Genomic DNA, 22,952 nt, shown 5'->3' with positions numbered 1-22,952 from the left:
AGGGGAGTTAAGAGTAGGTTATTTTTCAGGTAATATGTTCTAAAATTAATTGCACAATTGAACATTAAAAGCCATTCAATTGTATGGTTGTAAACTATCTTGATAAAGCTGTTATAAGAAATGAACATTTGCCACCCACCTTGTGGCAAGTGTTGTTCTGTTAAGTACAAGGAAGTTCGAACTTCACTGCAAAAGGAGCTGAGCGCCTACCGGAGTAGCTCTCACTGCCATTGAGTTAGTGTTGACTCATTGAGACCCCTGTGCCTTTCCAAGACTGTTAACTAACTGTTACTTGGGGGAGCAACCCTGTCTCTCTCCCGAGGAGCTGCTAGTGGTTTTGAACTGCCAACACATAAGCACTACACGGCCAGGGCTCCGTTACTGAAATAGTGTGCTAAACCAAACCACCGTAACTGCTCTTGAGTCAATTCTGACTCAACGTAGAACTGGCCTTGTTGGTTTCTGAAACTTTACGGGAGAATTTCTATCTCAGAGCAAGCTGGTGGCTTCAAACTGCTGCTTTAGCGGTTCACAGCCCAATGTGTAACCACTGTGCCACCAGTCCTCCACTGAGGGAGTACAGCGCTATTATATGTAAGCAAAAGGGGTGTGCAATCTAGTAAACACGGAAGCACCTTGTGGACATTGTTGGGGTTTTTTCGTAGAATATTTTGTCTAATTAATCTCCAGGTGGTATGTGTATGTCATTTGAAAAGTTCCTTGTGACTACTGTTAAGATTAAACAACATAAGGAAAGCCTGGCTTGATACCATGTTTAGGTATATTTTGGGAACTGGCCTCAGAAATCAGGTTTTAATCATCACATTTTAGGTACTGCAGTCAGTACCAATGACTTCCCCTAACTCATGCTCTGTGGATTCACTAAGTTCCCCACATTCAAAATGGGACATGTTTTCACCGTGCCCTGCAGCACAGGTGTGAGGGCCACTTCTACCTGCTTGGAGACTTGATTAGAGGTATGAATGCCTTCATTAATTACTTTTCCTTTACAGAAATTATAAAATGTAAAACATGTCTTGTGTTTTGCTTTCAAGTTTTTCACGGGAAATATTTAATTCACAGCATCAATGAGTTTCCAAAATAAAACATAATTCATAACAAACCTCTATTTCCTGGTTATTGTTCATCCTTTATCTTTAAAATCACCTACAGTTTCTGATAGACTGTGATTTGGCTGAAAGTGTACAGAGCAAAATGGTTTTCCATTCCATAGTAGGTTTTGTGACAATTGCAATGTCCACCCTTTCCACTTTGCTGTGTTATATCCAATCCTTCCCCGCCCCCCCCCTTCCTACCTCTGAGCTGTATCCGGAGCCAAATGCTGCCCCTTGGTCTATCTTCCTAGTGTTACTTCACAGGCCTGTCTATTGTTTGGCTGAAAGTTGAACCACAGGGATGGCTTAAGGAATGACTTTAAGATCCAGCTTTAGTCTCGTAAGGCTTGTAGAATAAAATGCCACCCTGGATCGTTTCTGCTTCACCTCTTGGAGCCAGGCATTTGAAATCAGGTGCTGGGTTTGTTGAAAGCTCTGCAAGACAGTGTTCCAGGCCTTTCTCCGTGATCCTGGTGATGACCAAGGCTGGATTGTGGCTCCAACCTCTGTCTTCATGTGTCTCTCTTCAGAGTCTGTCTCTGTGTGTCCTTTGATAAACGCACTATTCAAACGACCCCTTGATGAATGATAAATTCAAAGGCCCTATTTTAAAACAGAGCCACGTTTACAGTTACACGGGTTAGGCCTTGACCATATATTTTTTAGAGGATATAATTCAATCCCTAATTCAATTGGTCTCACGTTTCCTGTGAGACCAATAGGCCCAAGGTTACGCTGGCTGTAATTCACCTTTTCCATTTCCCACAATGGACCTCATAACCCTTCCTACACACAATGAACAGACAACATTTAAAGAACACTGGCTTATAAAACCTACTCCCTAGGACTGGTCCCACTGATGGTCTATTATTGTGTCAAGCACTTGTGCTAGAGGTAGAACACTTAAGAGTAATAAGCGTGTCCAGAGGCAGATGACTCTAATATTAGCTCCCATAAGTTATTTATTAGATTACTTATATTAAATATGAGTTAAATGGGTGAAAATTCTTTTTTATATTTACTTATAAATTGTTTAAAAAGCAAACGAGCAAGTTATTTTGCAGGTAGATATTTTTGTTTTTTGAAAAGCTACTATATGTTTTTCCTCACAACTTTTTTCAAGCCTTCTTGAGATGTAGAAAAATATAACATTAATTCTTGTGGTTTCTGTGTTACCCTTTCAAAGTCTCTTGGCCTTCTGACCATTAACAGTGTTCTCAGTTCCTCTCTTTGGCCTATTCATTATTTTCACTGAATATATTAAAAGGGGGGGGGGACTTGAAAAAGTTCCTGAAAAAGTTCCATTATTTCATTTCAGTTTTCTATGAAGATTTTTGAAGCCTCCCATATGCTCTTCATTAATGACTTATTTTCATGGCTTGTTATTTTCACCCATCAACTCATAAATCTGTATCTCTATATTTACTGAGCTTCAGATTGATATACCAACACTTGTGTCTAAGCATGTCCAAGACTTATATCAGAACGAAACCCCTAAAATTCACTGCCACAAAATTGATTCCAAATTAGAGTTTCTGAAGCTGTAAATTAAAAAAAATTAATTGTTTTAATAAATCATTTTATTGGGGCTCATACAACTCTTATAACAATCCATACATACATCAGTTGAGTAAAGCACCCTTATACATTCGTTGCCCCGGGGCTGTAAATTTTATAGGACAGCAGTTCTCAACCTGTGGGTTGCAATCCCTGTGGGGTCGAACGACCCTTTCACAGGGGTCGCCCGATTCAAAACAGTAGCAAAATTAGTTTTGAAGTAGCAATAACAATAATTGTGTGGTTGGGGGTCACCACCACATGAGGAACTGTATTAAAGGTCGCAGCATTAGGAAGGTTGAGAAGCACTGTTCTAGAAGACAGCCTCCTCTTTCTCTTGACACAGTATACCGTTCCGTACACACCCAGTTGTCTGTGATCTGGGTAGTACTTAATTCATCAGCCTCTACATCCTGACTTCCAGCTTCCAGCTTACGTATCATGAGAACAACTCTGCTACTGTCTCAGGATATTTGTTTTCCCCCCTGGTGTTGAAATCGTGTTACTAGGTTTGTCTCACACACTCCACTATGTGCTCGAGCCACCGACCTTCCTTATTCGTCTTTGAATGCCCAATATGTGATCCAATGTTTAAGACTGATAACAAATGAACATTGCTGATGTGAATGCCACTGCTCTAAATTCAATCTAACTCAGTCCTATATTTGATTCCCACAGGGGCTGCGTGAATTACTGGCATTTCTTGCTGACCACTGCACTACTCCATTCTTACCCATAGGTGGAAGCATGCTCTTAAGATGGAACAGAAGGGATAACTTCCATAGCTCATGATAGTTAAAATCTAATTTTAACCCTAATTAATCATAATGGTTAAAATTAGATTTTCTCACTTAAAACTTCGTCCTTAGATGAATAATAAGTGCATATGCACTTAGTTATAGAAATATTGAGGGAAAATGCCATTAATTGAGGACACCTTGAATTGAGGGCTTTTCTACCTTAGCCACTTAGTGTCCTCAGCTGCCTTTTGTTTCAACTTTTTCATTTCAGTATAAACCCCTTGCCAATTTCACCAGAGCCACGGGATGTGAAGCATTTAGCCCAACTTATAAAGGAAATATAGCTACATTTTCCTAAGTGGCACCAGTGGTCTGTAATTGACAGCTTACCTAAAGACTGGTCAGGTGAACCCACCCAGTGGCCCTGTGAACGCCCTGGCCATTCGTGTCTGTAAAGATCAAAGCAAAGAAATTCCTCTGAAGCAGTCTTCTGTAAGGTGGGTTGCAATGAGCTAGACTTGATTCAATGGCAGTAGGTTTTTATATAGAAATAAAATATAGATGGATACGCCATACTATGCATTTTTCTCACATTCTCTGAACAATCTATAACAAGGTTTAAAAGCCAACACATTTGAAAATATGTTTTTTATACTAATATATTATTTGAATAAAGACAACATTCTCCCAGGGATGCCCCTGCCCCTGAGACTCAAGTTGTCATTGTAAACCGGTTTAATGTGCCTATGCATCTGTGACACAAAAGTATTGAGTGGTTTACTAAATAACCACCACCAACATATCTAAGAATACCACTGCTGTCCCCAACGCTGTCAAAAAACAAGGTATTCACTGTGTCTGCATTCCTAGGAGATTAAGGCTTACTGAAAAGATTTGTTTACAGGAACAGCTTCCTATGTGGCTTGAAAACAATGTTCGCTGGTTCTCAAAATTCACAAAGTATTTTTAAATCATCGTACTAGCACATAATTTCTGGGGTGTGTGTCATGACAGGACTTTTCTTTGAAATGCTCCTCTGTAGCTGGCTCTGGGGAGTCCTGGTGGGATAATGGGTTATGTGCTGGGCTGCTCCCTGTACATCAGTAGCTCAAAATCACCAGCTGCTCAGAGGGAGGAAAAATATGAGGCTTCCTAGTCCTGTAAAGATTTCCAGTCTCAGAAACCCAGTATTTTTCCGTTATGAGATCACGAGTCTGATTCCACTCCATAGTGGTTTGTTTTTTGAATACTGATCATGTGCTGACTGACCTTTACATGCTTGTTTGGTGGTCCCTGAACAAAACTGTGAAGGTCATTCATGTTTATTTTCCTTAATAAAGAACTTCCTTCTCTGACTGTTGTTATGTGCCCTGAGAGAGATTAAAGACCACTAAAATGCCACAGACCCAATTTGGAGTCTTTATTAAGCCAGTGGCCATGGGTAGACTAGTGTCACTTAAAACTACCATTGAGGCCTCAATAGTAGTTAGGCCGGATATATATAGGCAAAAACCGTATCCTGTTTTTCAAGCTGCAAGGTACAGGACTCCAGCTTAATCCTGATTTCCGAGCGTCGGAGTACAGACATTCCACTCCAATTAGCCAAGCTGAAAGCGTTAGTCTACATATCATCCTGAAACAGGGTGGGCATACATACATAGTATCTGAGAATAAAATTTACAATAACATCCTAGAACAGGGTGGTGGTAGAGAGTTTCTGAAGGCTACACATTTAGATTTGGAAAATTACCAGGTTAGCTTGACATAGCAAACTGTGAACAGGGCAGTGGGCTATACGGGACATGGCCTTAAGGCTAGATGGCTTTATCTACACTTCTCTGGGTGAGAAAGGGGGATGGAGGAGGTGGGGTAGGCCAGAATATTGGATGTAAATTAGAACACTGTTCCTTACAATTTATCACTCACATTCTTATGCCTTTTCCTCCAGCATTCAGCAACTAATTTTAATAAAATATCGACACTCCAAAGTATTTGTCATAATAATACATGTGATCTCATGAGCAATAACAAAACAAGTTATCAACATCTCTTTTTTCTCTAGTAACCAATTATTCCAACATGATATATATAATCTTTCATACTCAAACTTTCAGGTAACCCACACGTCAACATAACCATTGCTTGCCAGAGGGGCTCTAATTTGTTCTCAGAAATAACGTTGCATTGTGCTCGGTTACATATAATAGTCATCCCTTAAAATTTGTGTTCCAAAGATTAATCATACATAGATATAACTTAATCTCGAACGGCTACCTCATTATCACCATCTATTCAACATTTTCATCTTGATAGAAAATCAAGTTGATAAGGGATTTTTTGTTGCCTATTCACAAAATGCTCCCACGGAGACATGTGAAAAATACCCCTATGGAAAAATTAATAAATAAATAAAAATAAAAAAAGAAAATTACCCTATGGTGAGAGCATTATAGAACTCCCTTGTAAGCCGTTGAACTGCCTTGCATGACGTTGAGCAATATTGCAAAAAGCAACACAGGAAACTGCATTTTTAAGAAGAAATTAAAAAGATATTCAGGCCTGACCTAAAGTTGAGCCACTCTAAAGGGCGCAGGGCGGGGTGGGGAGTGGGGGGGTGCTATCTAGAAACTGAGCCACTCCCACGGGGGGCCTAGAAACTGCCAACAGATGGGCCCAAGAGCCAAGAACCACCTGAGAAAGTCTGAAAGACCCTGATATGGACGTCGAGGTCAACAGCCTGTTTAAAGCCGGGTAAGACACTGACTTTTCAGAGAGCTAGGCACCAAGGAGACATCAACTCTTGCTCTCTCCAACTCTACCCGGGGTGAGTACACCGAAGGCAATGCTTATTGGGACTATGATGCTGGAATAATTGTGTGTGTAGTGTGCTGCCCTGTACTCTTTCTTATATTTTCCCGATACTCTTATACTTAGTAGTCTGAGTTAATTTTAAGATTATGTGTTTGCAGTGAATAAACAAGAGCATTCGAAAATGTCAAAGAGCGTTAAGTAATCGCCACTCATGACAATGGTTTCTAATATAGGCTCCCCTTGGGAGTGAGTGGCTCAACGTTGGGTCAGGCCTGAGTGTCACTTTTGTTTCATCTTTAAAATATTGTTTCTTGTGTTTTCGTAATGTCGCTCAACGTCTTGCGAGGGCGTGCTATATGCGCTCATCACCCCTGCACCGGGCTTGTTTCCGTGGCATTCCTACGCCTCTGAGAGTGCGCCAGGCTCCGAGCTGCGCGCGCAGCGCGACCGTTGCTCTGAAATCTCGCGATACGCGGGGCCCAACCGCTGACGCCACGTCGGCGCCTCCGGCCGCGGGAGCTGCCCTTATTTTCGTGGCAGGAAACCTTAACGTCTCTGCTCGAGCTTTTATTTACACCTTTGAGGGAAACGTTCACAGCCCACGCGTTTCTTCAGTGCCTTCTGCTCGGTAGGCCCGGTTTCGTTCTCTGACTACCCGCGTAGTTCCTGGCGGCGCGGCGGGCCGCACGGCGGGCCGAGGTTCGCCACCACCTGCTGTCCGCGGGCAGAGGGCGGCCCCTTCGCTCCTGTGAGCGCCGCCGAGGGAGGGCCGCACCAACCACGGCTAATTGTCTCCCACCCAGAGCCAGTAAGCGCGCGCCCGGTTCAGCACAGTCCCCTCGGAATTCTACGTTCCCTGTGGGTGTCGAAACTTTTTGTGTGTGTGTCGAAACTTTTATGCGTTTTATTATTTACCCCCTTTTGTTTCTTCAGCTCCGGTACTCTTCTGCTGAGCATCTTCATGAACAGTAGATATTAAGCTGCCCCGAACCGGAAGGCTTTCAACAGTTCCCTCTGCGGATCTCCGTTCCAAGACGGCTTTAAAGTGCTCCATCTTCTGCACCTGAGAGGAAGGAATTTTTGTACCTCCTCCAGTGACGGCCTCTCTCTCCTTGACGGGGTGTCTGCCGTCCTCACTCCACCATAGGACATTTTAGGGAATCCCCTTTCCAGTTCCTTATCGAGAAGGCCTGCTAAATTCCCCATTCTCCGCCATCTTGTGAGTGTGGTGGCCCTTCGTTCTCACCATGTCCTCCCATAAGACTTTCAGGATCAAGAGATTCCTTGCCAGAAAACTGAAGCAGAATCGCCCCATCCCCCAGTGGATTCGGATGAAAACTGGTAATAAGATCAGGTACAACTCCAAGAGAAGACACTGGAGAAGAACCAAGCTGGGTTTGTAAGGCGGCACACGTGCAGTGGCAGGCACCATTTACGTAAGTACATCAGCTTTCTCCACACCTTTTTAAACACTTGACACCACTTGATCAATTGAACGTGCATTTGTAAACACCTGTTTTCTTCTTTGGTTTTTAGGCTTCTGAATTAAGAAGTTGACATCTAGTAAAAATGTGAGACCTTTGGTTTAGGGCAAAAACAACAACAAAAAAGTCTACCCATCTCCTCCAATAAAGGTGGAGCTCTTTATCTACTAGAACTGCTATGAGCGACTTCATTCACAAAATATCTGAGATGAAAAAATCGCCAGCGTTCACGCCACAGAATTTCCAGTAGATTTGAAGGATTAGGCACAATGCTAAGGGCAAGAGATGGCCAATTGGGTATTTCTACTGATTGTTTATAGTTCACTTTGTAATTTGAAGTAGCATTTCCATTTACATTTATAATCTCTGAAAATAAAGGTCTAATTTGTCTTTGAGGAATTGTCTTTGTAATGTTATACCATAAAATTAGCATGTGCACTGGTGGGATTAAAATTAGATACCACGAGGTGGGTAGATGTATAGAAACAGTAATTGGTATATATGGCTATTTAGGGGTTTGGTCAGGGAGGACAGAAGTTGGAGGGAAGTAATATGGGAGGGGGAAGGATGCCCTGGAACCAATGGTGGTTGATGTAGACACAACTTTTTAAATATGACAACTATGCAAGTGATACACCTCAATAAAATTATTGGAAAAATTAGATATCAAGGGGCTTTAAAAAATTCATGGATAAATGGAATGAAAAGATAATGAAAAAATTTCACCCACATTTTGAAAGCCCCTGGTAGTTTTAAAGGAAGGGGGAGCCAGCTGACGATGCTTATTGTAAACCTATGGAAGGAAATTTAATAGGGGCAGGATGAAAGCCCTGATGTTAATGTACTCTTTAATTTTAGCTCACAAAGACCTTTTAAACTGGAACAGAAAGATAAACTTCACTTGCTCAATTTGTGAAATCAGCATTACAATCCGATTGCAATTAAGACTAAGTTATTAAGTAATATATGTAAAAGAAATATTTTCTTGGTTAAAAACTTAATGGTTATGTACTTAGTAACATGCTCTGCATATGATTTCAAGACTATTAGGTCTCTCTTTTTTTTTTTTTTTGGGCCAGTAACTGGCTGTGGTCCAGTAAAACTTTTATTTACTAAAAGAGGCCACAATCCTATTTGTCCTTTTTAGGAAAGCAGAGTTTAAAATTAAACTTGCTCTCCATATTATTTTCTCCTAATATTGCATGTTAGGTAGTGTTTTTCATATTATTGAAACTTAGTGCAATTAAAACATTTTAAGACTTTAAAATTTGATTTAGGTAAATATTTTCACATCAAATTGGTTTTCCATTCATACACTATGTTTTGAAACATTGAATGCAATCCCCACAATGTCAGTACTCTTCCCATTTCTCCCCTGTGTCCACCATATTCCTTTGTCCTTCCAAGGATCCCTGGTTATATATGCATTGGTCTCTCAACCAGAAGGCTAGCAGTTCAAAACCACCAGCTAGTCTTCTGGAGAAAGGTGAAGTTTTTTTACTTCTGTAAAAGAGTTAAAGTCTTAGAAACTCACAGGGGTACTTCCATTCCTGTACGGTTGCTGAGTCAGAATGGCCTAGATGGCAGTGAGTTTGGTTTCCTTTGTCTTAATATCCTTCCATCCTCTCCCTTCAGGCTTTGTGAACCCTTGGACAACTGCTGCCCTTAGATGGCCATGATTGTTTGGTCCAATGTGTAAATACCTCCATAGTATTATTTACCTTATAGACCTGTCTATCCTTTCCCTGAAAGTTCAGCACAGAGTATTCAGTTCCAGCCTTCAAGGGTATATAGGGCTCTTCTCTCAGGTTTCCATCAAGCTACCAGACAATTATGCTTGGACTTTTTTATTATCACGCTCTCAAGGCCCTTCTATTGTGATCCCTTCAGAGTAGTCACGAGTGGTAGATGGGCACTATCTAGTTCTGCTCTCAGAGTTGTATAGGCTGAAGTTCATGTAGTCCATGAGCCCTTTGTGCTGTCTTTTATTTTCTTTGTTCTTTGCGCTGGATGGGTAGAGATTAGTAGTTGTACTTTTTAATATCCCAGTCTCTATACTTACCAAAGTAGGATGTAGGACATTCTCTTTGTGGATGATATACTAGTTGACCTTGGCGTCCCAAAGACTTTGTTCCTGAGATAACCAGGCATGGTGATGTAATTCCCTCAAAATGTGGTTATGGCAAAGAAAATTTTATGACTGTCCCCTGTGTACTCAATTATATTCATGGGCATATTTGCAGCACAAGTAAATACATAATAGAAATACTCTGTCAAACATAAATTGTGGATATAGTGCCATTGCTTTCCTACCTACCCCTGTTCAGGTGGCATATCTATGTATACTCAAAGGGTATGGACAAGTATTTTTTTCTTGGTCTGTTGGCTTATTACCTTAAAAAATTATTACACATCCGTATTTATCCCTTTGGTACATTTTAAGAAAAAACTTTATTCTGCTAAGGGGAAGATTTACAGAGTCAATTTCCAGTCAATGGCTTGTCCATGAAGTGGTCTGCACTTCAGTTTCATCCATCCCAATGCATTAAGACTACATTTCCACCATGGGTTCTGTGTTTCCATACATCTGAACTTTTGGCCCCTTTTCTTCCTTCTCAACTTGGCTTAAGGCAAGTGTTGCTTTTTTGTCTCATCCCTCTTGGTGTTACTGCCCCTTTGCGTGTTACTATTTCATGGATTCTTTTTAGGCTGAAATGTGCTTTCCGGCAATGGCTCCCATTCTAGGTTAGATGTGTGAGGCCCTTTGCTCAGTGCCATGGAGTCAATGCCAACTCAGTAACCCTACAGGACAGTTTAGCCCAACAAGTAGCACAGCACCCCACGAGGGCTCCTTAGGCCCCAGTTTCGGATTTTCTCAGTCTCTGTCTGACCAGTAAGCCTGGTCTTTGATAATCTGTTCTACAGTACACCAAAACCATAGGGGCGGGGGGTTTACAGTGAAGCATAAGTCATCACACTCACCCCTACTTGTTTTGGGCCTTTATTCAAACCAAACTTGCTGCCATCAAGTCAATAGAGACACATAGTGATACCCTGTTGAGTTTCCAAGGCTAACTATTTATGGGTGTAGAAAGCTCACTGTCCCACAGAGCTGCTGCTGATTTTCAACTGCCGATATGTGGATTGCGGCCTGACAGAAGCACCACACCATCAGGGCTTTTCAAAAGTCCATTGTTGGGGTGAGTTCTTATCTACTGTAGAGTAAAACTATATTTTCAGTATATGCTATCCTAACTCCAGGGTAGTAGCCTTCCTAATTTCGTCGTACTGAGTCTCTGAGGCACGAAGTCAGGCGATGAATCCAGGAAATCCCTGACAGTAGACCCTATAGAAAGTTGCAGTGCGATGCAGCCTGCAAAGCTGTCATCTGTCGATGAGACTCGAGTTGGTGGAAGGAAGCAAGTGTTAAGCTCATTTTTCTACCCTTTTCATTAACATAACTCTGACTCCAACGTTGGAACTGTAATTAGGTCTTGTAAAATCCATTATGCTCTGAGGCAATAAGACATTATGCTCTGAAATAAGACATCAAGAGGCCAGGGTTAGGAACTAGGGCAGTGGAGCCTTAGGAAGACCAGGAGGGAATGGAAACGTGGAAAGGAAAGTAGCTAGTTAGAGAATGAGGTGATCAAGAATGTAATACAGATAAAAGCACAAGGAGAAATGTGTTAGTCTAGATACTTTAGAGAAACAAATCCACAGAAATATATGTAAGACTTTTATACAAAGGGTAAGAGCACATCAAGAAAAGATCCCAACCCAGTGCTGCCCAAGCCCACAAGTCCAACATTAGCCCATATGTCTGACACCCATCCACAAACTCCGCCATCTCACAAACCATGTGCAATGATGCTGACTGCAGGAGGAAAGCTGCTTCAGTGAATGTGTAACCATGTCAGTCCGGGCAGGGGTCTCCACACGACTGCTCCTGCACCCAGGGCTGCATGGGGTAGGTCCATGCGGCTTCTTGGAGATGTCTCGCAGGAAGTGAGCTTTGCCAGCTGAAGCGGAACTGGCTAAGACAGCTGCACCTTGGTCTGACCATCACAAAGCAAGAGACCCGAGAACTAAAATGGCAAGGCTCGCTGAGCCATTTATCTCTCCTCCCTTCAGTTAACCCCATGTGTGTAACGGTCAGGTTGGCACAATAAACATCTCAGGAAACAATTTAAACACTGGATGTTGAGATACTAGAAGTTGAATGAAATGTCTCCCTTAGAGGGGAGGGGGCAACTGGTTTAAAGAAAGATGAATCACTAACACGGAAATGGGTACCTGAGTAGAAATTGGTGTTTTAAAATGACAGCTTGAGCTACAGAGGTGAGCCAAGTCTACAGGAACAAGTGGGTAAGGAAACTTCCTGGCATTTTTGTAGCAGATAGCTTGAGGGAATGTTTTCATAACAAATGGAAGCAAATAACTAATGTAAAAATTTGATGTCCTTTACGCCACCTATATGCAATACGATAAAAGTCCTGAAACAGCTCTAAAAGTGAAAGCTCTCACAACACCCTGTGATAAAAATATTATTAAAGAAATGGACAAGTGTCAGATGAGTCAATAGACCCTGAACCAAAGTAGACAGCAGATCATTTATGGTGACTTCTTTGTCAGGCAGCTTGAGAACAGAAGTCTCTGTACTAAATCCTGCCCCATCATTAAATAGGAAAAAGGAGGAGAGGCATCAAACATTACCTTAAGAAAGACTAGCTGCTGACCAGATTATGGAGGTAAATAAAATCACAGTTTATTTTAGCCTCTGTTTCTACACTAACCTAATGTCTAGAAAGCTGCCTGTTGGCACTAGGCCAATATGTCTTCATTTTGTTAAGCATCTCATTTTTCCACAATTGGAGATATATAAGTGGGGAATGTGTGACCCCAGCACAATATTTCTATAGAGCCTTCTCTACAATCTCGATGTATGTGAGCACAGGGCCTCTGTTGGAAGCATTCTCCAAAGCGTTCTCTGGCAGAGGCTTTTTGTACCGATGACTCTCTTGTTGGTGCTGAGCAGTCTCTTCTCCAGAAAACACCACTGTTCACTCATCCTTATAGGTTCCTTTGGATGGGCACAGGGAGTAATTTCCAAGCTGAGAAGTGGGACAGAAGTAATTCCTTTTCCAGTTACCGGAGAGATGGGGTGTCAGACTAGTGGGATCTCTTGCATGTGGTGCTGGTCTATGTTCCCAGGAGAGGAAGCATGGGCTGCTGCACAAGTTCAAGCTGAATGGGGGTTGGGGGGGGCGGGTTTCTACAGCCTATCCCTGATTTTTTACCTGCACACACACTGCCAGGAATCTTAAAGGGGATTTTGCAGTCACCCTTCCTTATGCTCGATGTTTCCTTCAGCTGCTAGCGCCGTGATTTACACCATGTTCTCGTGGTGGCTCTCTCTGCCTGACCACGCACTCTCCATTTCCCACCAATGTCATCTTCATCTTCCAATTTGCTGGAGATACAGCACTTCTCGAACTCATGCACATTGGACTTGAATGAGATGCTATTCCACGCCATCATGACCTATTCCAGGAAGATGCCGAGGGTGCAGCCTCTTGGCATTCCCTGTGGGGCGCTTAGCTGTCACCATTACATGCATTTTGATGCTTGTTTAACCTGAAAGATGAAGGAATTGCAGTTCCAAGTGAGCAAACAAATGTATATTATACACTGCACCAGGAGACGAGAAAATGGAAGCACAGAGGGAAAATATAGTGTCTTGTTAAAAAAAAAAAGTAAGTGAATATAATGATAGACTTCCAGTAAAGTGAAACCTTGAAAGGACATCTTTCCTATGCTTTAATTACAAAAGACAATTGCTAGTCTTGCTTTAGGCCACACATGGATTCTTTAATGTTATTTCTTAAAAACCATGCTGGTGTTTCTGATGATTGAGAGTTCTAGCTCTCAGCAGCAAGGAAAGGACACATACCACTTACGCACTCTAGTAAGTGGATTTTACAGATGGCAGAGCACATCTGAATTAAGTGAAGAAGGTTTCAAAGGCTATCATTCACTAAATCCAGGCTTCATGTCTTAAAATCAAGTGTAGCTCACTCACCCTTAGAAGCAGTATATAAACTAGGTGATACCTTGAAGTCTCTTTCAGAAAGTCTGATTTTTCTGGTTTTCTACCACCTGGCTTCTATATGCAGATGCTCCCTGAACAAGGGGGGAGTTGGAGGAACTGACCCCAACCCACACAGAAAATCCAAGTACACTTTTTGATTCCCCCCCAGCTTAGCTATTAATAACTCCCTGCTGACCAGAAGCTTACCAAAAATAAAAGCACATATATTGTAGGAGTATTTTTAAAATAAAGCAAGCTAGAGAAATATATTAAGAAAATAAAATCATAAAAATTTTGTAATACTATATGGTATTTACTGATACCTTAAGTTTACATAATTGGTTAGAGATGAATTTGTCTTCTCAATGACAGGCTGAGGAGAACTTGGGAGAAGGGGGAGTGGGTGTTGCTATCTCAAGGGTGACAGAATTGTTAAGTGGTAGAGGAAGTAGAAGGGTATACACATAAATTTATGGAAATACCTTGTAATTTCTGATTCCTTTGATTTTTCATTTTCTAAAAATGTTTTTATAGGTACTAATTATTATAGCAATGTCTTATGTACTAGAGTTAATTTTATACAGTTATGATTTGATTCTGCATCTGTAGATCTGTGCATATATATCTTGATTTAGAATGGCATGATGTATTATCTGTGTGTGTAAATGTTAGTGAATATTAACTTTTTATTATTTAAATGTTTTATGGTATTAAATGATGAAATAGACTTGTGTCTACATATATTTCATGAACATGACTTATCTAATGGTTACTTTTTTTCAATATTCCTAGGTTATGTGGTTTGTTTCCAAGTTTTTCAAATCCTAAATTTCCAATATATTTCTTGAATTAAAAAACTCTGCATAAGTGGACGATACAGTTCAAATCTGTGTTGTTGAACGGTCAACTATGTTGATCAATTTTTTCTAATAAATAGGCATAATCTCTTCCTAAAAAGGAATTGTGAAAACCACAGCATAGGGAAAATACAAATTTGGCTGCTCACTCGGGTTTTGGCATCTCCTCAAATTAAAAATCCCTACAGAAATTAAACCTCCGTGGTTATATTTGTTATTTAAATAAATATTTATTTTGGACGGGCACTATGTGTTGATTGAACCACTCTGTAGGTGAAACAAAGAATACATAGATCATAGAAAAAGTTGTGACACTGCTGTATCTAATAAGGTGTAATGCAAAAAAACTCAAAACCCCCAAACCCACTGTGAGATTTGAAGCGGAAATGAATAACACAGGAACTGGATGCTCACACATTCATTAGAAGTCCTCAGGAACAAGCTCTAGTTTGGATCCAAAGAATGTTAGAAAACAAAAGTCTAGCCTGATAGAGGACCTTCCACCTCTGCCATCGTGGGCAAATATTAGGAATCAAGAGTCTAGTGCTGGCAGTACTCAGTCCAAGGCCTCGTTCGCTTAAATATGAGCAGATTATGAGGTAGGTATAACAGGCTGCTGATGTTTTTCAGCCACCAAAACTTTTGGCTGTCAGTGGTCACAACGTTGATGGATGGTCGCCAGAAAATTCTGGTTACTGCCTTCACAAGCGTGATTCTAGATACCTGTGAAGCTGCTAGCTGGCAAGCATAATCCTAGATATCCACAGAGCTGCTGAATGGAGCACCGCTACAAAATGCCTGCTCCCCCCAACATTCTTGACAGCTAGAAGGAAAGGCTACAACATAGCAGGAAGCCAACCACTACTTCACTATGTTTTCCAAGTCAAAACTAGAGCAAGTCTAGAGGTGAGACCATAGCGTATATCAAGAAAACTGCCTCTGCTAGATTTGGAAATAAACTTTTTTTTTTCTTTTCAGCTTGTGTTACAGGATAACAGATGTGGAGGAGATGGAACTGAGAGCCAAATGTCAATTGACAATATCAAATAGCCCTCTCCTGGAATGGTCTGTGTGACAAGGTGGGGAATGATACTGATAAGATTCAGCTATGAGTTATTAAGAATGGGATTTATTGGATTGCCAGTCTGAGCCCTCTGAGAAGCAAGGGGAGGCAATTTCAATACCAGTAAGAGCCAGGAGTGGAGTGCATCTAGACTCCGAGATTGAGCTTCTTTGATACAGAAGACATCAGAGAAGCAGCAGTAGAACCACGAGTGAGACATGAGACAGAGTGGTGCACATCCCAGCCTACAGAACAAGCACAGCTGTGTGCTTTGAGGCTGGCTTGTGGAATGGGATACTTTGGGGCACTTGTTTAGGGGAACTGGGTTCCCTGACCCACAGAACTTGAGCTTAAGACCTTTGGGTGGAGTGGAATGCCCTATCGACATTTATTGGCAGAAGGAACTTAGTAGCCTGTCCCGACTGAGCATCTGTATCCTGAGCATTTCTCACCTGTATTCTAACCTATTCATTTCCTTAATAGACCCTATATCTATGAACTTTGTGAGTTCTGTGTGACTATTGCAATGGATATTAGAACCTAAATTAAATAAGTAGAGAATACTGTTTGCATGATGGAACTCAAGTACATTTGCTTTTATCTCATGGTGCTGAAATCTTTTTCTAGATTATTCTTACCCATGAAGTTATAAGCATCTTGGGGATCAGGGTCTTGCCTCTTAGTTTTGAATGTCCAGAGTCTAACAGAATGTTTAAAATTCGTAATATAGTTTTAGTAGAATTGAACCGAGTGGAATTTTGTCAAACTCAAGCCTACATATACGTAACAGCCATGGACCTAACTGGTCTTATTCTGAATCAGTGTGACTTGAAGAAAATTGTAGTACTGTAATTTTATCCATAGGTGGCAGCAAGTCCCTCATGCTAGGACAGTGGTTCTCAACCTGTGGGTCACGACCCCTTTGGAGGGGTGTCGAACAACCCCTTCACAGGGGTTGCCTGATTCATAACAGTAGCAAAATTACAGTTATGAAGTAGCAGCAGAAATAATTTTATGATTGGGGTCACCACAACATGAACAGTATTAAAGGGTCCCAGCATGAGGAAAGTTGAGAACCACTGCTCTAGGAAAGTCTGAATGTTCTATAGATCTAATTGATCACAGTGGTTAGAATGTCATTTGCTAATTTGATCTTAATATGAATAGGAACTGGGTAAGGTTTAATTCCCCCATAAATATTGAGTAACAGGAAAGGAACACAGTGTACTCCATCTGGAGCACCTTGCGGTAAGGCCTTTCTTGTCGTAATTAATATCCCCAGGGTCACCTACAATACTTTGTTGTCACACTTCTTCCAGCCTGTTCTATGTGTGAGTTCTTGGCCTGTCCTCTAGACCTTTGTTTGGGGGTCTCTAAAAACACTGACGTGGATTAATTTTTTTTTGTAACTTCTCTTTTTCCCTTGACAAAAGAAACCTTAGGTGGTTCATGGTATTTAGAATTCATGCTAGATGATTCTTCCTCAAATAGTCACCAGTTTATATCTAGGAAAATACCAATTTCCTCCACTAGAGCATTTGCTTTAAAATATAAGATAATCCTTTAAAATATTTTTAAAAAGTGCAAGCCTGTCATCCTTCTTTATCCTAGGTTACTAGTTATTGCTACGTGGTACAGATCCTGCTTCATACTTTACTCAGTAAAAGCACACTCGGGTGTGCACGCACAAATACAGACACAGTATTTGGGAAGGTTTGTTTTTCCTTTTATAAAAATGAATCTATATTGTAGTCATTTATATTATCTTTTCTCCCTTAAAACAGACATTGAAATCCTTCAGGTGTCAGGGGAGCCAGCCCCTAAGAAATCATCAGAGGCCCGGCCGGCACAATTGTACTGAGATAATAAAGATTATATTAAAGTCACAGAAAATAAGATAGAAGAGAGCGAAATAAAGGAGTCAGACACATTTCATGGTAGCATGCTCACCTAAGCTCCTCTTGGTGGTACATGTGGAGATGGGAGACAAGAGGGCAGGAGAGAGAGCGCTTTATTGCTAATCAAGGCTTATATATCTTTGGGGGTGTGCATGCCTCCTAATTAGAGGTAAAGACATATGTCACAGGAAGGGGTTGTACAATAGGCAATATGAGCAATAGGAGGGGATAAACAATGGGCATAAGCATAACAGGATGAGCTAGGGGTGTACACAACAGGAAGGGGAGGGACTAAAGGTATATATGTGACAAGATGGGCCAACCCTAGATTCATGATGGCAGCCTAACCTTGGTTACCCATGAGTGGGCTGACCTCCCTGGGCTCTCCTTTAGGGAAACAATCTACTATTATCCTTATCAGAAGGGAGTGGGCCCTGCCTAGGGTGGGACAGACTACACAGTCTGATTGCTCTAGAATAGATGGCTGATAACCCTTAGGGAAAATAACCTGCTTTTGTTGATCTCCAGGTGTATAGTCACTTACCATGTGTAGCAAGCAATTAAGTTTGGCATATATTCGGGGGAGACAACTTGGGAGAAATCTTTCTTTTTCCCACACTTCAGGACCACATGTATAGAGCTAACAGTCCTTTTAATAGGTACAAAGTGCTTCTTACTGTGGACATACCACTGTCTGTCTTCCTGGACAACCAAACTGAAAATACCTTTTGATATTTCCTCTCTCAAAATGTTGTTCAGATACTTCACAAATGCCCTTAGGAATAGTCTGTCTCTGTGGGAATTATATTCAAATGGAGCACACCAGATCCAGCCTATTTTATTTGAAATTTTATTGATATTGCCAAATATAATTTGACAAGTAGCAATAATGACATTTCCAGCCAATAACACTCAAAAATTTCCCTTTTTTTATAACAGATGAAAAGTTTCTTACTGTCTTTAACTAGTTTGATGGAAAAATAATGGTCTTCAATTGTTTTTCTCTAGCCGCTAATGAGATGAAATATTTTGTCATATCTATTAACCAAGTATATTTCCTCATCTGTGATTTTTTTTCTTTATAAAATTTACTCATTTTAACATTAGGTTATGTTTTTTAACAGTTTGTAGCAACTCTTAGAATGTGAAAAAACACCAATTTGGAATTTTCCATGTGTGACATTTAAAAAATAAAATCACTGATTTGTCCTTTGGAATAAACCCTTAGCTAGTTTTCAAATAAGCAGTTATTTAAGTGAGTGTTAACTAAGTCTACATGGAAGAAACATACCTCATGTGTGATCCAAGGATTGTAAATAATAAAATCTAAATCTAAAGAAAGGAATGGTATCAGAGCTTAAATTGTGAATGCCTGGTTTGCAGAAAGCTATGAATGACAGACGGAAGCCCAAAGGTCATTTCCAGGGTCCTCACGTAGAGTAAACCTATGGTGACTTCCCTCTGACCACAGTCCAAGGATTTGAATAGCCTTGTTAGCAAATAGCATTGTAAAGTCAATTATGGAAGATGTAGTTAGGTTAAAAGGTAATATCATTTAACCTTCCTTTTGACCCATTTTAAAGTTGTTTCTGTTAAAAAAAAAAGCGAAGGGGAAATAGATGTGGATTAACCTTCCAGTGAATCCCTTCTAACTAAACCAGGGATGTGACTAGCCTTTCTACCATACAGAATGCATTGCAAAGTTAGGTTAAACTTGAATGTCTTACCATTTGATCTCCCCTTTCACCCATTCTAAATTTGTTCTAATTTTTAAGATTTTCTACTTTCTTTTTGATTGAAGTTTTTCTCTGTTTTACTTTGTTATCATTGTTAGTTTGTTGGTATGTTTTTCTTTATATGAAAACCAGGATAGGTAGATCTATAGAGACAGTAACTGTATTAATGGTTTCTTGGGATGTATGGAAGGAGAGCTTTCAGGGGAAATAGGGAGCTGTTAATGAGTACAAGAAAGAAGAAAATGTCTCTGTGGCGCAATCGGTTAGCGCGTTCGGCTGTTAACTGAAAGGTTGGTGGTTCGAGCCCACCCAGGGACGGAAGTGCTCATTTTAAAAAAAAGAAAGAAAAAATGTACTCAAATTGATTGTAGTAATCATTATACAACTCTTTTTGATTTGACTGAACAATTGATTTATATGATATGTGAAATATATACCAATACAATTGTTTTTAAAAGGAAATATCTTATAACGTTATGTAATGATCAAAACCAGAATATTGACATTAAATTAATATTAACTCTGCCACAGACCTTTGATTTAATCAATTTTTGTATGTACTGGCTTGTGTGTATATGTGTATTTCAATCAAACCATGACAGGCGTAAGTTCATGCAATGATTACTACAATCAGGATACAGTACTCTTATTTTAACCCATTGAAATGACCTCATCCTATCCCATTATAGTACTACCCCGACTCTAACGGTATCAATCATGATCTATACTTCTTCATTTGATTTTGTCACTTCAAGATCATCATATAAGAGGAACCATGTAATATTAAATTACAGTCATCTAATAAATTTAAGATCTGATCAAAAAAGAAATAAACCTTCAAATACCAAAGTGCATGAAAGGTGAGATAGATAATGTCAGGCTAAGATAGGACAGGCTATTTTTACCACAAATTGGTCTGAGTAATTTTTAATAATACTTCATAGATAAAATAACTCAGTGTAATCCAAGAATAGTGTTGCTATGAGCCAGCATCGACTGACTGCTGTGAGTTTGGTTTAGTTTGGGTTCTCTGTCAACATGCATGTAAGATGAGGTATGATGGAGGTTTAAGAGAAAAATTGAATAACCTGGATTTAATGTTTCATACTTGCAAAGAATATTATAGTCCCAAGAGTTCTCTCAAAAATTTGCCCTCCCTAACAATCATGTGAAGGTGACAAAGAAGTATTATTCTCTGATTTTGCTCATCTTCCAGATGATGCTGGGACTAAGAGTAATGACATTATCAACATAGTAACACTAGCACAAGTATTTTGACTCCTAATTCAGAGCATTTTCTACACTACAGCACTGCAGTCTGCCACAACTTAAAGCAATAAAAAAACCCCCCAAAATGTCACAGGTGTCATCTGACAGAGGCTATATTTAAAATCAAGGTACCTATTTTTGTAAACATTTTTTATTGAGGTGTACATACAATAATAAACACAGAGAATCAAAGTCAAATTCACTTCCATTGAGTCCATGCCAACTCATAGCAACCCGATAGGACAATTTAGAACTGCCCGTGTGTTTCTGAGACTGTAACTCTTTATGGAAGTAGAAAAAACTATCTCCCATTGACCAGCTGCTGGTTTTGAACTATTGACTTTGATGTTGGCAGCGCAACACATAACCACTGTGCCACCAGGGTTTCAGTGAGCACAGGAAGTCCAAAGCTTGACAAATTTCCATAAACATGCCTGCATAGCCATTACCTTGTTCAAATTCAGAACATTACATCTCGGAGGAGCCTCCCTTATGCTTCCTCTAGGCGGTTCTCAAGGACCCTTTTGGGGGTCAAACAGCCCTTTCACAGGGGTCGCCTGGTTTATAACAGTAGCAAAATTACAGTTATGAAGAAGCAACGAAAATAATTTTATGGTTGTGGGGGTGTCACCACAACATGAGGAACTGTATTAAAGGGTCGCAGCATTAGGAAGGTTGAGAACCACTCATCTAAGTCATTACCCTAGCAAAGTAACCTACTCTTTTTTATTTATTTCACCATAACTTATTCAGTACCGTTTTATTGCATCTTTTAAAACATTTGATTTATTTGGTATGTCCACTCTTTTATATTGCTCTTTTACTTAACACATTGCTGGATATATCCACATTACTGTATTTAACAATAGTTCATTGAAGTGTGAGAGTTGGTGCTCAATGAACTGCCTTGATTTTCTGATTCTATAAAGTGTTCTGCCTTTGACAGAGTTCAGTTCGCTTTTCTGTAGGTTGTTTTAAGTGATAAATAGCTGCATTCTCCTTTTCTGACAGGTTTCAGCTTCACATAGTTATCAGTTTCTGAAGGTTTTATTTTATATAGTATTTCTTTGTATGAACATAACACATTTTAATTACCCATTCTATCATTGATTTATATATAGGTTGTCTTCTGAAAAATCTTTGTCTTTTACTTGGTGATATTGTGCCATGTAGGTTAAATAATTTTCTGAAATCTTGTTTACATTTCCCAAATGACATTTAATATTCTATTTATATTTAACTCTCCTTCCTTGCATTCTTTTGTAGTAATTCATTATTTATTATTACTATTACAGGCATCATCAATATCCCCCTTATTTATTTACTGAGGTTACATCTATTTTAATTCCACTTAATAGAAGGAGCACTGGTGGTACAGTGGTTAAGTGATCAGCTGCCAACAAAAAGGTCAGTAGTTCAAACCCATTATGCAGGAGAAAGATGGGAGTAGTACAGTCTGATTCATTGACTTAGTAAATTCAACATTAATTGGCAACTTATACCACACTGTGGACTAATTGCTTATAATACTCCAAGAACTACATTACTGTATTTTGTGCTTTTAGATGTATTTTAAGTCTACTTATAATAACTAGGAAAATTGGAAGTCATTAAAATGAAACAATGCATAAAGCTATATTCTCGGTGTAGTGAGCTAAAATGGCCTGACATGGACTATTTTGAATAAAACAAATCATATGATTTACTTTGCCTGTAATGACAGATTTATGGTGTTGCATTCATCATTATAAAAGGCATTTCAAGGTGTCTCGATGTACCATGCTATTTATGGCATGATAATTTTTGTTTGCATACAAGGAAATCCAATCAATATAACTATTATTCAAACATATGCACCAACCACTAAATCTAGTGATGCAGAAATTGAAGAATTCTACCAATGGCTTCCATTACCCAGAAAACACAGCTCCAGGAATTGATGGAGTACCCATTGAAATGCTGAAGCATCTCTGGAAACGCTCACTCATCTATGCCAGGAATTTGGAAGACAGCTATTGGCCAACTGATGGGATCATATTTGTGCCTATTCCAAAGAAAGGTAACTCAACAGAATGCTCCAACTATAGAATAATGTCATATGCAAGTAAAATGTTGCTTATGATCATCTAACAATGGTTGCAGAAGTACATTGGGAGGGAACTGCCAAAAGTTTAGGCTGGGTTCAGAAGAAGATATGGAACAAGGGATGTCATTGCTGGTGTGAGATGGATTTTGGCTCAAAGCAGAGACTAACAGAAAGAAGTTTATGTGTGTTTTATTGACCGTGAAAAGGCATTTGACTACATGGACCATAATATACCATGGATAGCT

The 22,952-nt window shown here is 39.9% G+C and overlaps 1 protein-coding gene and 1 non-coding gene across 3 annotated transcripts; both read left to right on the top strand.

Moving 5' to 3' along the window:
* Positions 1-7,161: 7,161 nt before the first annotated feature.
* On the top strand, positions 7,162-16,409 carry LOC142456452 (large ribosomal subunit protein eL39). 2 transcript variants are annotated; one of them, XM_075557599.1, is made up of 2 exons: positions 7,162-7,659; positions 15,634-16,409. In XM_075557599.1, the coding sequence occupies exon 1, from the start codon at positions 7,471-7,473 to the stop codon at positions 7,624-7,626; it is 156 nt and encodes a 51-aa protein (XP_075413714.1). In that variant the 5' UTR covers positions 7,162-7,470; the 3' UTR covers positions 7,627-7,659; positions 15,634-16,409. The 2 variants fall into 2 exon arrangements, with proteins under 2 accessions (XP_075413714.1, XP_075413713.1); XM_075557598.1 differs by lacking the exon at positions 15,634-16,409 and adding an exon at positions 7,760-8,244.
* Positions 16,410-19,596: 3,187 nt separating this feature from the next.
* Positions 19,597-19,670, top strand: TRNAN-GUU (transfer RNA asparagine (anticodon GUU)). The gene has a single exon. It is a non-coding gene; the product is annotated as a tRNA-Asn (tRNA).
* The last annotated feature ends 3,282 nt before the right edge of the window (positions 19,671-22,952 follow it).

The sequence above is a fragment of the Tenrec ecaudatus genome, chromosome 9 (genome assembly GCF_050624435.1).
Source record: "Tenrec ecaudatus isolate mTenEca1 chromosome 9, mTenEca1.hap1, whole genome shotgun sequence".
In the NCBI taxonomy this organism is placed as follows: domain Eukaryota; kingdom Metazoa; phylum Chordata; class Mammalia; order Afrosoricida; family Tenrecidae; genus Tenrec; species Tenrec ecaudatus.
The sequence above is the reverse complement of the archived record's forward strand: the minus strand, read 5'-3'. Positions and strand labels throughout refer to the sequence as shown.